At 45.1% G+C, this 16,546-nt stretch overlaps 1 protein-coding gene across 1 annotated transcript in view; it reads right to left on the reverse strand.

The window, feature by feature from the left end:
- Window positions 1–16,546, reverse strand: part of brsk2a (BR serine/threonine kinase 2a) — a 572,400-nt gene that overhangs the window by 118,227 nt on the left and 437,627 nt on the right. The window contains exon 5 of the mRNA XM_082956614.1: window positions 5,805–5,921. Coding sequence (XP_082812740.1) covers window positions 5,805–5,921 — 117 coding nt within the window. The remainder of the gene's footprint in view (window positions 1–5,804; window positions 5,922–16,546) is intronic.

Below are 16,546 nucleotides of genomic sequence, written 5' to 3' on the forward strand. Positions count from 1 at the left end.
TTGTCTTTAAAATGGTGTAAAATAGTCATATGTTTGAAAAATTGAAGTTTTTGTATTTTTGAGGAATTTGTAATTCGCGCCACGCCTATCATTGGATATTGGAGCAGGTGTTCCGCTAGCGGAACGTCTAGATATAAGTTAAACCAAAAACATCAAAAACACCTTTCTATCATTAGATTCAAACATGCAACCTTTGGAATCAGAGGCAGATGCTTACACCCATCCACAACACCCAAGCAAAACTGAAACCTATTTGAAGTTAACAGCGCTCACTCTTGCCCCTAGTGGCTGGATTCCACATCATCTCCCAATGTCCTCAGACATGAATGAATGTCGAATACTGACTTGTATCATGGGTTACCTGCCTGTAGTAGAATCCCCTCCAGATGCATAGCATTTTATGGTTAAGCTAGACAAACTTAAACAGGCACATATTATGTATTTTAATAGATTTTTTCAATATTTGAAACCCAGCTCTGCTTCTCTCGAGTCAGGGCACTACTTTATGGAACAATGCTGTACTACTTCCAACCATGAACCAGAACATGATTTAGGTGCTACTGCCTAAACACAGGTGCCATGTTGACTGAGGAATTAAATTAAATAAAACCTCTGCTGTATGAATATGAGGGTCTTGGAATTGCTCAACAACAACAACTTATCTGTACTACCACCAACAACATTAATACAACATTTCAAAACTAGTAGGCCTACAGCTTGTAGTACAGATAAGTTAATAAACACATTTGGCATTTAGAAGGCACTTAATTCCCACAAAAATAATAACTTGCCATTGCTGGAATACCCATGGTGCAGGAATACAGTCTTATAGCGCTATTTGCTAACCCTCATTTACTCTCCCATAAGACAACAGCAGCCAATGCCGGAAAAAGTTGATTGTGTGTGTGTTCATTTATTTACATTTTTAATTCATTATCTTTAAGGGGTAGATCAGCTTTAATATTGCATATAGATTGTAACTTCCATCAATATAATTGTCTGCATCATTTCCAATCCCCCATATATGTTTTTGTAAATATACATTGGCTTTGGAAAGTATTCAGACCCCTAGACTTTTTCCAAATTCTGTTACGTTACAGCCTTATTCTAAAATTGATTAAACAGTCCCCCCCCATCAATCTACACACAATGCCCCATAATGACAAAGCAAAAACAGGTTTTTAGAAAATGTTGCTAATTTACATTTATATAAATAGTCACATCCTTTAATCAGTACTTTGTTGAAGCACCTGTGTCTGTTACTTGAATTCTTTGAAGCATTTATTTGGGCTGCAATTTCTGAGGCTGGTAACTCTAATGAACTTATCCTCTGCAGCAAAGGTAACTCTGGGTTTTCCTGTAACGCCCTGGCCATAGAGAGGGGTATTTGTTCTTTATTTTGGTTAGGCCAGGGTGTTACATTGGGTGGGCATTCTATGTATAATTTTTCTATGTTTTTGTATTTCTTTGTTTTGGGCCGTGTGTGGCTCCCAATCAGGCACAGCTGTAGTTCGTTGTTGCTGATTGGGAGTCACACATAAGTAGCCTGGCTTTCCTTTGGGTTTTTGTGGGTGATTGTTTCTGTTTAGAGTTTTTCCTGACAGGACTGTTTGGCTGTCGTTTTTGTTTATTTTTGTAAAGTGTTCTCTTTTCATTAAAATTCTAATGATGAACACATCCTCCACTGCACCTTGGTCTAATTCTGATCCTTTCTTGTGGCAGTCCTCGTGAGAGCCAGTTTGATCATACCGCTTGATGGTTTTTGCAACTGCACTTGAAGAAACATTCTAAGTTTGACATTTTCCGATTTGACTGACCTTCATGTCTTAACAATGATGGACTGTCGTTTCTCTTTGCTTATTTGAGCTGTTCTTGCGATAATATGGACTTGGTCTTTTACCAAATAGGTTATCACTCCTACCTTGTCACAACACAACTGATTGGCTCAAACGCATTAAGAAGGAAAGAAATTCCACTAATTAACGTTTAACAAGGCACACCTGTTAATTGAAATGCATTCCAGGTGAGTACATCATGAAGCTGGTTGAGAAAATGCCAAGAGTGTGCAAAGCTGTCATCAAGGCAAAGGTTGGCTTCTTTGAAGAATCTAAAATATATTTTGATTTGTTTAACACTTTTTGAAATAAAATACAAATTGTATTCTAATGTTACCGAAGGCCTTCATAAACACAACCAAATTATTATTTTTGCAATAGCATATGAAATATTTTAATTACCCTGTTTTTTTTTGCAGTCAGAAAGACCAAAGTCAAAGTTAGCCTCTGGAGCTAGCTAGTTAACACCAGTCAGCAGAAAGCTATCTAGCTAACAAACAAGCAAAGAAAGGTAGCTAGCTATATTTGCTTATGGAAGGTTTGTTATACAAGTAACTTCAGCCATTAGCTAGTTAGCTAGCTAGCTAGCTAGAGCCAGACAACAATAGCTGATCTCGACACAGAAGCTAGCTAATGATAGCTAGTTCACGTCCAAATGCCAGTCCTAAATCTTTCCACAAAACATAGCTAGCTAGATAGCTAACGTACATCAGTTCAAAACCAACACCAAACTTTGGACAAATTGTCACGCTGCTACCTTACAATGCATGCAAAGGGCTTTTGCAACACTAGCTAGCTAGCTACTCCATAGTCCAAGCTATGGTAAGAGCTAGTCACATTTCACTGTCAGACAGGACACGACTCAAACTGCTAGCTAACGTTACGTAAGTGATAATGCCAGAGAAGCAGGTGTTTGGAGGATATATTGGCACCTGTGTTGTTTGGCCTGAGACAAAGTCATTCAGTCTTTTTGTTCTGTATCTATGGACGCGACTCAGTCGCTCGCTCTAAATGTTCCATTGCCATACTGGCTGGCAACATTCTTATCCCTTGCTTGCTAGCTAGCCAACTATGGCTAACTTACAGTCACGTCAAACAGTGCAGCCAGAATAATAGCAAAGTAGCTGCACTTGTTTGTTCAAGCTGTTTTTAGTGACATTTATTTGGATACATCCATAACAATGAGCTAATGTATGCTGTAGAAAATGTGCTCTCTCGTTAGGACACAATAAAGCTAGCCAACAATAAAGCTAACACAATCACTTCAAACTGAAGCTGGAAAGACAGCGAACTTGCTGCACTTTGTTTCATTTGACCGGATTTCTATTGATAGGTCTTTGTATATACATCCGTAACAATTATACTGATTCATGATTTCAACTAGCTGAGAAAAGGTGCCTACCTGTCTGTCTCATCCTGACTCCCAACACGTTCATAACTATGGGACAGCTGGAGATCGAATTTGAATATTGAAAATGTCGGAGAGACAGACGGCAAGGTTCATACAAATCTCTGCTGTTGAAAACGAAATGTTAGTTCAAAAAAATTTGAGATAATGTCTAGATGTTTTTTATAGTGGAAATCAAGTTTATAAATTGCCTGGCTGGGCTGATGAGACAGTGGATTGCACAATCAGATGGAACAGAGTAAATAGGCATTTTAACGTCATAGATTTAGCCGGTGGTAACTTGAGGAATAGAAACCACCTGGAATGCGATTTCAGGATTAGACCCACCCTTGCATAATTAAGCAATAAGACACCAGTCCCTGCCGTGGAAAAAAATCCCCACAGCATGTTTCTGCCACCACCATGCTTCACTGTAGGGGTGGTATTGGAAAGGTGATGAGCGGAGCCTGGTTTTCTCCAGATGTGACACTTGGCATTCAGGCCAAAGAGTTCAATCTTAATTTCATCATACCAGAGAATATTGTTTCTCATGGTCTGAGAGTCCTTTAGGTGCCTTTTGGAAAACTAAAAGCAGGCTGTCATGTGCCTTTTACTGAGGAGTGGCTTCTGTCTGGCAACTACCATAAAGGCCTGAACTGGATTTACCACAGGTAGAAACATCTCAAGGATGATCAATGGAAACAGGATGCACCTGAGCTCATTTTCGAGTCTCATAGTAAAGGGTCTGAATACTTATGTAAATAAGGAATTTCTGTTTTTTGTTTTTAGTAAATTTGCACAAATTTTAAAAAACTTGTTTCACTTTGTCATTATGGGGTATTGTGTAAAGATTGATGAGGAAAAAAATGTGTTAATCCGTTTTAGAATAAGGCTGTAACGTAAAATGTAGAGAAAGTGAAGGGGTCTGAATACTTTCTGAATGCACTGTTTGTAGAGTTTACCCAAATATTAGCATCTTAGCTCTTACTGTGCCCCTCCGCCCACTTTGCTTCTCTTCGTTGAATGGGGCTCCATTGTTTCATCACCCCCAATGCATTCAAAGCATCACGGCTGTTTAAGACTGAAAAGCTATATATGTTTTGTCCAGCTACGGTTTGCATGCCCTGCCGAAGGATCCTACCATGCGGAATAGGTGGTTGGGGTTTGTTGGTCCCCAGTGCAGTCAGTGGTGGTGAGTTTACCAGTAGCCAGACCATAGACTGCTGGTTATGTATCTGGTATATTTCAAAAGTTGTATTAAACTAGTAGGCTTATTCCACAGCCAAGCAGATACAACTATTAGTCATTTTGGTTGTGAAGTGAATTATCAAAAAGCTTTGTCCTTTCTTTAGAAAAAAATGCAATTTACCACTTGGCTGTCTATTATATCACCCTGTCACAGGCTCTCCCAGTCAACAACACCTCATAAGATTGCTTGCCATTGGTAATATAACAGTGACTATGTTTCACAGAAACATGAATGGAATTAGCACATTGAGACTTGCAAGATGATGTGATAGCGCTTGATGGGTTTTGCAATTGCACTTGAAAATACTTTCAAAGTTCTTGACATTTTCCTGATTGACTGACCTTCATGTCCTAAAGTAATGATGGACTGTCGTTCTCTTTACTTATTTGAGCTGTTTTTGCCATAATATGGACTTGGCCTTTTACCAAATAGGGCTATCTTCTGTATACCACCTCTACCTTTTCACAACACAACTGATTGGCTCAAACGCATTCGGAAGGAAAGAAATTCCACAAATTCATTTTTAACAAGACACACCTGTTAATTTAAATGCATTCCAGGTGACTATCTCATGAAGCTGGTTGAGAGGATGCCAAGAGTATGCAAAGCTGTCAGCAAGGCAAAGGGTGGCTACTTTGAAGAATCTCAATAAAATATATTGTGATTTGTTTAACACTTTTTTGGTTACTACATGATTCCATATGTGTTAGTTCATAGTTTTTATGTCTTCCCTATTATTCTACAATGTAGAAAAAATAAAGAAAGAAAACCCTTGAATGAGTATGTGTGTCCAAACTTTTGACTGGTAATGTATGAGTGACTGTGTCCAACACACCACAACTTGGTATTATATTGGGCACCTACTGACCCCAAAAATATGTATTTTTTATTTTCTTCTCAAGGACATGTAGTGCTAAATTAAAAAAGTTTAAGGAAATACAGGGAAGCGCCACATTACTACAAGACAAAACCACTCACTCAATCAAGCATGATGGTCTTGTCTTAAAAGTAGTGGAATGGGATTGTGGGAGTAGCCCCAATTGAGTATAAATGTGACTGTTTGAGAAGGTTTGAATCCTTAACATACACATTGTTTGAACTACAATAGACCAACATACGTAGCTACTATAGTATGTCAAAACTGTGTGCTGGAAAACCTTGCTAGAGCATGGGTGATGTAGGCACTGTGGTGCTCATATGAATTTCCTTTCCTTTTCGGCTTCAGACCAATGCCTACTTATCACTTAAAATGAAGTTTTTGTTTTCAATTGTTTTAGACTCCTGTGATGCTCTGTCCTTGTATTCCTGTACTAACATTTCATTCTGTACTCACCCACAGCTGGTCTCCAGCAGACTGTCGCCGACCTGTAGAGAGGCCATGCCAAAGTCTGCTACCCTGATGTTGTTCTTCTCATCTAACAACAGGTTTTCTGGCTTCAAATCTCTGTGGCTGGGAGGGAGAGAGGGACAAAGGACAGGGAGGGAGACACAGAGAGCGAGAGAGAGAGAAAGCAAATGGTTAGCAAATGTACAATACATTGAGTATGAGCCAATTATGTTTTAGCTTTGGCATTAATCAAACATCCTATGGATTAGTGCACACACAACAACACACACACACACACACACACACACACACACACACACACACACACACACACACACACACACACACACACACACACACACACACACACACACACACACACACGACTGCTATCATTGAAGTTGTTTGTGGTGATAAGGGGCATCGTACAAAACAAAGTCATCAGGGATTGGATCGTCTCTAACCAATCAGAGTATCACAGCCAATGATGAATTTTCAAACCGCCGCTTTACCCATGTGCATTCTGGCTCTGGCCTAACCCATCGGTTTCTGGACCAATCAGACGGCCGTGAATGTATTCACATTCAGTGAAGGTTCGGGGAGGTTCTCAGATTCAGATTCATTGTGGAGAAGAAACTGCCTTCCGTGAGCGTGGCGTTTGGCCGGATCAAGGAGCCTGGAGTAGCCAAGCAAATTCAGTCCATGAGTACGAGAAACCAATTAAACCTTCCACTACTACTAATGTAATCACCGATTAGAAATGAGTGAACAAGCAAAAGCCATGTCTAAACAGTGATTTGTTCAGGGAAGGGGCAAGGGAGGGATGCACTTTTAAGCAATTTGAATTTAGTGCACACTGTAATAAAATATTTTGCCCCATAGCAAAATGTTTTGTAATGGAAACCAAAAACAAACATCACTTATTGGACAATTCAGCTAGGTACCTCCCGTTTTCAGCCCAATTCGTTCCTACTAGCTCCCTGCTGTGTCCCTCTCGCTCATCTCTGAACAGGCCTTAAGACAGACAGGGAGAGAGACTCCAATGCTTCCCACAGTTTTGTCAAGTTGGCTGGATGTCTTTTGGGTGGTGGACCATACTTGATACACGCAGGAAACTGTTCAGTGTGCAAAACCCAGAAGCGTTGCAGTTCTTGACACAAACCTGTGCGCATAGCACCTACTAGTATACCCCATTCAAAAGCACTTAAACCTTTTGTCTTGTCCATTCACCCTCTGAATTGCACACATACACAATCCATGTCTCAATTGTCTCAAGGCTCAGTGGTGGAAAAAGCACCCGATTGTCATACTTGAGTAAAAGTATAGACACCTTAATAGAAAGTTACTCAAGTAAAAGTGAAAGTTACCCAGTAAAATAGTACTTGAGTAAAAGTCTAAAAGTATTCGTGTCAGACGATTGCTAGGAGTGGTGGTAGGAGTCAGGCGCAGAGAGCAGAGGTACGGAACTGTGTGTTTATTTTAATCAAAAACACAACACGAACAACGCCAACACAAACGGCGTGGAAAAAATGCCAAGTGCCCAAAACAGGTGCACAGCCAGCCTACAATATCACAGTCGTAAATCGGCAGCACATCCAATGAAAAAACACAACCTGACGCTAAGATAATCCCGCACAACACTGGGCGGGCTAACCAGGCTTAAATAACCAAAATCAAAAGACAAATGAGGAACAGGTGCAAACAATAAGACAAACCAAACGAAAAGGAAAAAAGGATCAGCGGCGGCTAGTAGGTCGGTGACGACGACCGCCGAGCGCCGCCCGAGCAGGCAGGGGAGCCACCTTCGGTGGGATTCGTGACAGTACCCCCCTCCTGACGCGCGGCTCCCGCAGCGCGCCGCCACCGACCTCGAGGGCGACCCGGAGGACAAGGCGCAGGGCGATCCCCATGAAGGCGGTGGAACTCCCTCAGTAGTGGGGGGTATTTTATACGCCGGGGACCCCCCAATGTCCAGCGGGGGGGGGAGGAACCTCCGGCACCTCACCTTCCTGCATGGGACCAGCCACCACCGGCCTGAGGAGAGACACATGAAACGAGGGGTTAATACGGTAGTAAGATGGAAGTTGTAACCGGTAACACACCTCGTTTATCCTCCTCAGGACTTTAAACGGCCCTACACACTGCGGGCCCAGCTTCCGGCAGGGCAAGCGGAGGGGCAGGTTTCTAGCCGAGAGCCAGACTCGATCCCCTGGTGCAAACATAGGGGTCTCACTGCGGTGCTGGTCAGCGCTCTTCTTCTGCCGTCCACTCGCCTTTGTAAGTGCGTCTTGGACGGCTCTCCAGGTGTCCTTCGAGCGCTGCACCCAATCCTCCACCGCAGGAGCCTTGGTCTGGCTCTGGTGCCATGGAGCCAGGACTGGCTGGTAGCCCAACACGCACTGGAACGGTGACATGTTGGTTGATGAGTGCCATAGAGAATTTTGGGCTATTTCTGCCCATGGCACGTATCTCGCCCATTCTCTGGGCCGGTCCTGGCAATACGTCCTTAGAAACCTACCCACCTCTTGGTTCACCCTCTCCACCTGCCCATTACTCTCGGGGTGGAAACCCGAGGTCAGGCTGACCGAGACCCCAAACGTTCCATGAACGCCCTCCAAACTCTGGACGTGAACTGGGGACCCCGATCAGAAACGATGTCCTCGGGCACCCCATAGTGCCGGAAGACATGGGTAAACAGGGCCTCCACAGTCTGCAGAGCCGTAGGGAGACCGGGCAACGGGATGAGACGACAGGACTTCAAGAACCGATCCACAACGACCAGGATAGTGGTGTTCCCCTGCGATACGGGAAGGTCAGTGAGGAAGTCCACTGACAAGTGTGACCACGGCCGCTGTGGAACGGGAAGGGGGTGTAATTTCCCTCTAGGCAGGTGTCGAGGAGCCTTGCTCTGAGCGCACACCGAGCAGGAGGAAACATAAAACCGCACGTCCTTACCCAAGGTGGGCCACCAGTACTTCCCCCTCAGGTTCCGCACTGTCCTCTCGATCCCAGGGTGACCCGAAGAGGGGAGATTATGGGCCCATCGAATCAATCGATCACGGAGACCAAGCGGTACGTACTGAACACCTGCCGGACACTGCGATGGTGCAGGTTCCGACCGTAACGCCCGCTCGATCTCCGCGTCCAACTCCCATACCACCGGAGCTACCAAACACGACGCCGGAAGAATGGGAGCCGGATCGATGGCCCTCTCCTCGGTGTCATATAGGCGGGACAGTGCGTCGGCCTTTGTGTTCAGTGAACCTGGCCGATAAGAGATTGTGAACCGGAAACGGGTAAAGAACATGGCCCACCTGGCCTGACGCGGATTCAGTCTCCTAGCTGCCCGGATGTACTCGAGATTACGGTGGTCAGTCCAGATGAGGAAAGGGTGCTTTGCCCCCTCAAGCCAATGTCTCCACAGCCAACGTCTCCTCCTGTGACAATGGGTACACGTGACTCCTGGGAAGTGCAGCGTTTACCTGGAGATTTATCACGCAATCCCCTCGTCGATGAGGTGGTAATCGGGTCGCCCTCTTTTTACAGAAGGCGATAGCCAAATCGGCATATTCTGAGGGAATGCGCACAGTGGAAACCTGGTCTGGACTCTCCACCGTCGTCGCACCGATGGAAACTCCCTTACACCTGCCTGAGCACTCCTCTGACCACCCTCTGAGAGCCCCCTGTCTCCACGAAATATTGGGATTGTGATTGGCCAGCCAGGGAATCCCCAGCACCACCGGAAACGCAGGAGAATCAATGAGGAAGAGACTAATCCGTTCCCCATGATCCCCCTGCGTTACCATGTCCAGTGGCACCGTGGCCTCCCTGACCAGTCCTGACCCTAATGGTCTGCTATCTAAGGAGTGCACGGGGAAAGGTTGGTCCAACGACACCAGGGGAATCCCTAGCCTTAATGCGAGCCCACGATCCATAAAGTTTCCAGCTGCACCTGAATCGACTAGCGCCTAATGCTGGAAAGAGGGAGAAAACAAGGGGAAAGTTACTAAAACGAACATGTGACCAACAGGGAGCTCTGGGTGAGGTTGGTGCTTACTCACCTGAGATGGACGAGGAGTGCTCCGCCTGCCATCCCGATTCCCAGAGGAGCTCCCCCAGCACCGGTCGGTAGTGTGTCCTCTCCGACCACACTGGATACAAGGGGAGCCTCCTCCTCCGGTTCCCCTGGACGCGGCCCCCCCTAGCTCCATAGGTATGGGAGCTGGAGGACCTGGAGGTGGAACCAACAGGGCCCCGTCTGGACGCCCGCGCGCAGCCAGCAGATTGTCAAGACGAATGGACATGTCGATTAGTTCGTCTAGCGACAGGGTAGTGTCCCGACAGGCTAGCTCACGGCGGACGTCCTCCCGGAGGCTACACCGATAGTGGTCCATCAGGGCCCTGTCGTTCCACCCCGCTCCAGCAGCCAAGGTCCGGAACTCCAGAGCAAAGTCCTGTGCGCTCCTCGTCTCCTGACGCAGGTGGAACAGCCGTTCACCTGCCGCCCGGCCTTCTGCTGGGTGGTCGAACACGGCCCGGAACCGGCGGGTGAACTCAGGGTAGTGATCCCTTGCCGAGTCTGGGCCGTACCACACTGCGTTGGCCCACTCCAGGGCACGTCCCGTTAAGCAGGAGACGAGGACGCTTACGCTCTCCTCTCCCGAGGGAGCTGGATGAACGGTAGCCAGGTACAAATCCAACTGTAGCAGGAACCCCTGGCACCCAACCGCCGCTCCATCGTACTCCCTGGGGAGAGCCAGGCGTAGGGCTCCGGGTCCGGACGTCGGTGGAGGGGTAGATGGTGGAGGGGGAGTTGGTGCTGGGGATGCGGTAGGGAGGCCACTCCTCTCCCATCGGTCCATCCTCTCCATCATCTGCTCCATCGCTGAGCCGATTCGGTGGAGGATGGTGGTATGGTGAAGGACCCGTTCCTCCATCGATGGGAGAGGAGGGGAGGCTGCTCCTGCTGACTCCATAGCTGGTGCGGGATTCTGTCAGACGATTGCTAGGAGTGGTGGTAGGAGTCAGGCGCAGAGAGCAGAGGTACGGAACTGTGTGTTTATTTTAATCAAAAACACAACACGAACAACGCCAACACAAACGGCGTGGAAAAAATGCCAAGTGCCCAAAACAGGTGCACAGCCAGCCTACAATATCACAGTCGTAAATCACCAGCACATCCAATGAAAAAACACAACCTGACGCTAAGATAATCCCGCACAACACTGGGCGGGCTAACCAGGCTTAAATAACCAAAATCAAAAGACAAATGAGGAACAGGTGCAAACAATAAGACAAACCAAACGAAAAGGAAAAAAGGATCAGCGGCGGCTAGTAGGTCGGTGACGAGCGCCGCCCGAGCAGGCAGGGGAGCCACCTTCGGTGGGATTCGTGACAATTCGGTTTTAAATATACTTAAGTATCAAAAGTAAATGTAATTGCTAAAATATACTGAAGTATCAAAAGTATAAGTAAAAGTAGAAATCCTTTGAAATTCCTTATATTAAGCAAAGTAGACGACACCATTTTCTTGTTTTTAAAATGTATGGATAGTCAGGGGCATACTTCAACACTCAGATATTATTTACAAAAGATGCATTTGTGTTTAGTGAGTCTGCCAGACCATAGGCAGTTGGGATGACCACGTGTTGTCTTGATAAGTGTGCGAATTTCACAATTTTCCTGTCCTGCTAAGCATTCTAAATGTAACGAGTACTTTGGATTGTGAGGGAAAATGTATGGAGTAAAAAGGACAATATTTTATTTAGGAATGTAGTGAAGTAAAAGTTCAAAAATATAAATAGTAAGGTAAAGTGCAGCTACCCCAAAAAACTACTTAAGTAGTACTTTCAAGTATTGTTACTTAAGTACTTTACACCACTGTAAAGGATTAAATTCCTTCTTTAACCTCTCTCCTCCCCTTCATCTACACTGATTGAAGTGGATTTAACAAGTGATATCAATAAGGGATCTTAGCTTTCACCTGGATTCACCAGGTCAGTCTCTGTGATGGAAAGAGCAGGTGAACTAAATGTTTTGTATACTCAGTGTAAGTAGATATGAAGAGCAGCAGACATTGAATTCCTTTACGACTGGGATTGAGTGGCCATAGTGTTAGATGATGTGGTCTTGAGGTTATTAAGAGACAATTTGATGTGAGAAGGTTCAAAGGCAGTGAGCCGTTTCTTAATCATCCTTTTAGCATCTATTCCGGGTTAGCATTTTTCCCGACACGACATCATACTGTGCTGCTGTGAGGATGTCTGCCAAGCCACCGCTGAGAGCTGTCTGACTGTATGTGTGCGGCACATACACAAAACACACTCAAGCACAAACACAGGTAGGCACAGGCAAATGCACGCACGCACACGCACACGCACTCTCTTTCTCTCCCTCTCTCTCTGTCTAGGCTGGTCTCGATACTTTAACAGATATGTATCTTTGCTGAGATCAGAGAGATAGTGAGAGATACTGCAACAGGACAGGATGTCAGGGTGTCATGGAAGCGCTTTAAGCTTTTCCTGGGCTAATGATAGAGGGAGCAACAATGGCTGCCATGACTGCCTGACAAATCTCTTTGAAGAGTGGCTCAGCAAAATTGACATTTAACCTCCTATGACATCATTTCTGGCTGGGGTGAATCCTTGAGGGGATTCATTCTGCTGTCAGAACTTTTCCCAGCTAACACATGATCATTCCAAGAACAGTCAGGGAACATTTTTTCTTCAACCAAAGGACAACCTTTAGGGAACGTTACAGGAACGTTCTGTGTTAGCTGGATCGTGCTTCATTCATAAAACCAGAGTTGTAGCACAGCTCATCTGTTTTTATGTATCCATTTGGTACATTATGATAGTCGGACTCTGCTTTATATTGCATAGTTAAAATACTTTGTAATGGAAATAACATTGTAATACCCATACAGTGTAATATCTTATTTGCGGCCGTTGAAGTCACAGATTTGTGAGAATGATTGGTTGTTTTGTTTACAGCAGATTATTATTGTAAGCTATATGGGTAAATAACAGCCTAGACTGAACAAAACTCTCTTAAATGTGTTTTAAAAGTAAGAATACCCTTCAATCTTTACTGCACCTGTAAGTGATATACTACAAATCTAAATAGACCTTAGTACCCACCCTAATCAGACAAACAGAGACTAAACAACACTGTAAAAACCTGAATAGTCAACGTCAACATTGCCTGCATGAACACCCTCTATATCATGCTGTAAAACGGTATACCTACCTGTATACCCAACACAAACAACACACACACACACACACACACACACACACACACACACACACACACACACACACACACACACACACACACACACACACACACACACCACAGAAGTCTGACATGAGCACACACACAGACACCATCTACATTACCATAAAAACGCCTAAAGGCAGATCTATCCCAAGACTGGACAAATTGCATGTGGGCGTTGTATTATCAGTCAGGACCCTGACATCCCATAATAGGTAATTCAAGTCTCCCTGACACATTAGAGCACCTCTACTACTATAATCTCCCTCACACAGCACTGTGGATAGCTCTCCCAGTCGTTTGTCATCCGGAGAGAGGTGTTGTAAATCAAGCTGAACAATTGCAGCGCTTGAATGTAACTCATCCTAACTTTGTTGGACTCACATTCATTGATACTGTACTCAGTGTTGGCTAACCATTCTCCATGTTGGCTTCAAATGTTAAATGATCCATAATGTTTTAATGTAGATTCCCTCTCATTTTCTTTGAACTTTTAATGGAAATATAGTATTAGGGTTCTAAATCTCAAACCAAGTCTGATCACCTCTGTTCATATGCGATCAGGTGTTTTAGAAATGACGACAATGAATTCACGGGCACTCCCAATTGGGACTCAAACCCGGGTCAAACGACTGTCAAACCAACCCTTTAGCCACTACACCAAGAGATCCAAACCTCTTGATGAGTTTTCTAGGTTTTGCTAGGTTTATATGCCGCTGCAGATTAGAGCAATGTTGATGGGAATGGAACTGATGTTGATGGGAATGGAACTGAAATGGCAGCTGGAAGGCTGCTAGTCTCTGATCCCATGTACCATCTCCTGGTACAGTCGGCGGTCCAGAGCCTCCGGCGGGGGTTCCCAGTCCAGAGCCTCCAGCGATGATCTATGGTACGGTTCTTCCGGCAACGATCCAGGGTCCGGTTCCACGAAAGTGGGGGGAGCCCCAAGTGGAGGGGGATCTGCGTCCCGCACCGGAGCCTCCACCAAGAGGAGATGCCCTCTCCTATAGGTTCAGGTTTGCGGCCGGAGTCCGCACATTTGGGGGGTGTACTGTCACGCCCTGACCGTAGAGATCCTTATTATTCTCTATGTTTGGTTAGGTCAGGGTGTGACTCGGGTGGGGATATCTATGTTTTCTGTTTAGCATTCTGAGCCTGACAGAACTGTGCGCTTTCATTTTTCACCGTTTGTTATTTTGTTTGAGTGTGTCTTGAAATAAATTATCATGAACACTTACCACGCTGCGCTTTGGTCCACTTCTCCTTCTTACGACGAGCGTTACAGTTCATTAATTGTTTATGGGTCATTGAACATGCATGGGAAACAATGAAGATCTGTGAAGTTATTTGGATTTTTACGAATTATCTTTGAAAGACAGGGTCCTGAAAAAGGGACGTTTCTTTTTTTGCTGAATTTATATTGAACCATTTAACCCACAATATTAGCCAATCTTTAAAGCAGTATCTTGCTTAAGATGACCTCCAGCCAGCTAGTGAGATCAGTCATTCAGCGTCCTTGTAGGGTTGCAAAATTCTTGGAACTTTACCAAAATTCCCAGGTTTTCCAGAAATCCTGGTTGGAAGATTAACGGAATTAGGAGGGAACAAGCAGGAAATCCTGAATCCTCAAACCAGGATTTCTGGAAAACCTAGAAATGTTGGTAAAGTTACCAGCATTTTGCAATCCTAGTGCTAGCTGTCTCTGACTGAAGCCTTCCTGTATACAGTACATGCCTCACAGGCTCTCTTTTCAATGTAGATGGAATCAGGGCTTGATTAGAGGGAATGAGAGGAGCTATCAAAAGCCTCTCCACAAAAACTCAGTATAAACAGGAGGATGAGCTGTCAGGGGAGCAGGAGATTGAGTGAACGAGTGGCAAGACACTTTAGCCTGGTTCCAGATCTGTTTGTGCATGGTCAATGTCACACTGAGTTGGCATGACAGCACTAATAGATCTGGGACCAGGATAGACTCTTCTCTTGTGTAACTGCCTAAGCTTGCAGTTACAGCTACATTTTTTGGGTCATTGTGTACCACTGGTCAGTATCATTGTGGTAATTTAATGAATTAGGCGACTTCCTTTTTTATTGATACATTTGATTAATCTTCAGCCCTTCTCTCTGTCTTGTTTTGTGCTCAGTGCAGAGGATCCATTCCTCATCATCTCTTACATGTACCTGTACTTGCCCTCTCCCCATTCCTCCACCCAACTAGACTCCCAACCTTTCCTTGTACTCCTACTTACACAAAACCCAATTACCAACTCCATCTTCCCTCCTCCCCCTACAATAACCCCTCTATCTCACCCCTCCCACCAACTTCCCTCCCTTGCATCTCTCCATTCAACCACCACTCATCCTCCATGTGTTCCACCATGATGCCCTAACAGGCGTTCTGGAAGATGGAAGATAAGGAAGGGGGGAAGGAAACAACAGGGGGAAATGATTTCCCATTATGTGGCTCTCAGAGGCCTATCAGAGATAATGATGATAGGACATAAACACAGGTCTTCTGTAGGCATGCATCCAGGGAGAAAACCTCCGCTGTCAATAAAGTCAGCATTGCTTTACCTAGCTACCACCCAAGGACAGAGCCACCATAGATTGGCTCAATATGGAGTCAGGGACAGAGGGAGTAAGAGAGAGATCGAGAGAGAGACAGTGATCGAGAGAGAGACAGAGAGAGAGACTGTGATCGAGAGATAAGGAGAGAGAGAGAGAAATGAACCTGGAGAAGAGCCCCCTAAGCAAGCTGGTCCTGGGGCTCTGATCACAAACACAAACAGACCCCAGAGAGCACCAGGACAGCAACACAATTAGACCCAACCAAATCATGAGAAAACAAAAAGAGAATTACTTGACACATTGGAGAGAATTTACAAAAAAACAGAGCAAACTGGAATGCTATTTGGCCCTAAGCAGAGAGTACACAGTGGCAGAATACCTGACCACTGTGACTGACCCAGAATTAAGGAATTATTTGACTACAGGCAGTTTGGAACTCGGTAGTGAGTGTTGCAACAAAGGACAGATGATTTTTACGCGCTTCGGCACTCGGCGGTCGCGTTCTGTTAGCTTTTGTGTGGCCTACGACTTCGCGGCTGAGCCGCTGTTGCTCCTAGACATTTCCACTTCACAATAACTGCACTTACTGTTGACCGGGGCAGATCTAGCAGGACAGGCATTTGACAATCTGACTCGTTGGAAAATGTGGCATTCGATGACTGTGCACGTTTAAATTCACTCTTCAGTATGGCCATTCACTGCCAATGTTTGTCTATGGAGATTGCATGGCTGTGTGCTCGATTTTGTACACCTGTCAGCAATGGGTGTAGCTGAAAGAGACAAATCCACTAATTTGAAGGGGTGTCCACATACTTTGTATATATAGTGAATTTAAACACCAAGGAAGTCCTCTTACATTTGGGAACTTTAAAGTCCTATTGATCAAACAACCGTGAAAAGGTAGG

The sequence above is a fragment of the Salmo salar genome, chromosome 10, assembly GCF_965601325.2.
Source record: "Salmo salar chromosome 10, fSalSal1, whole genome shotgun sequence".
NCBI lineage: Eukaryota > Metazoa > Chordata > Actinopteri > Salmoniformes > Salmonidae > Salmo > Salmo salar.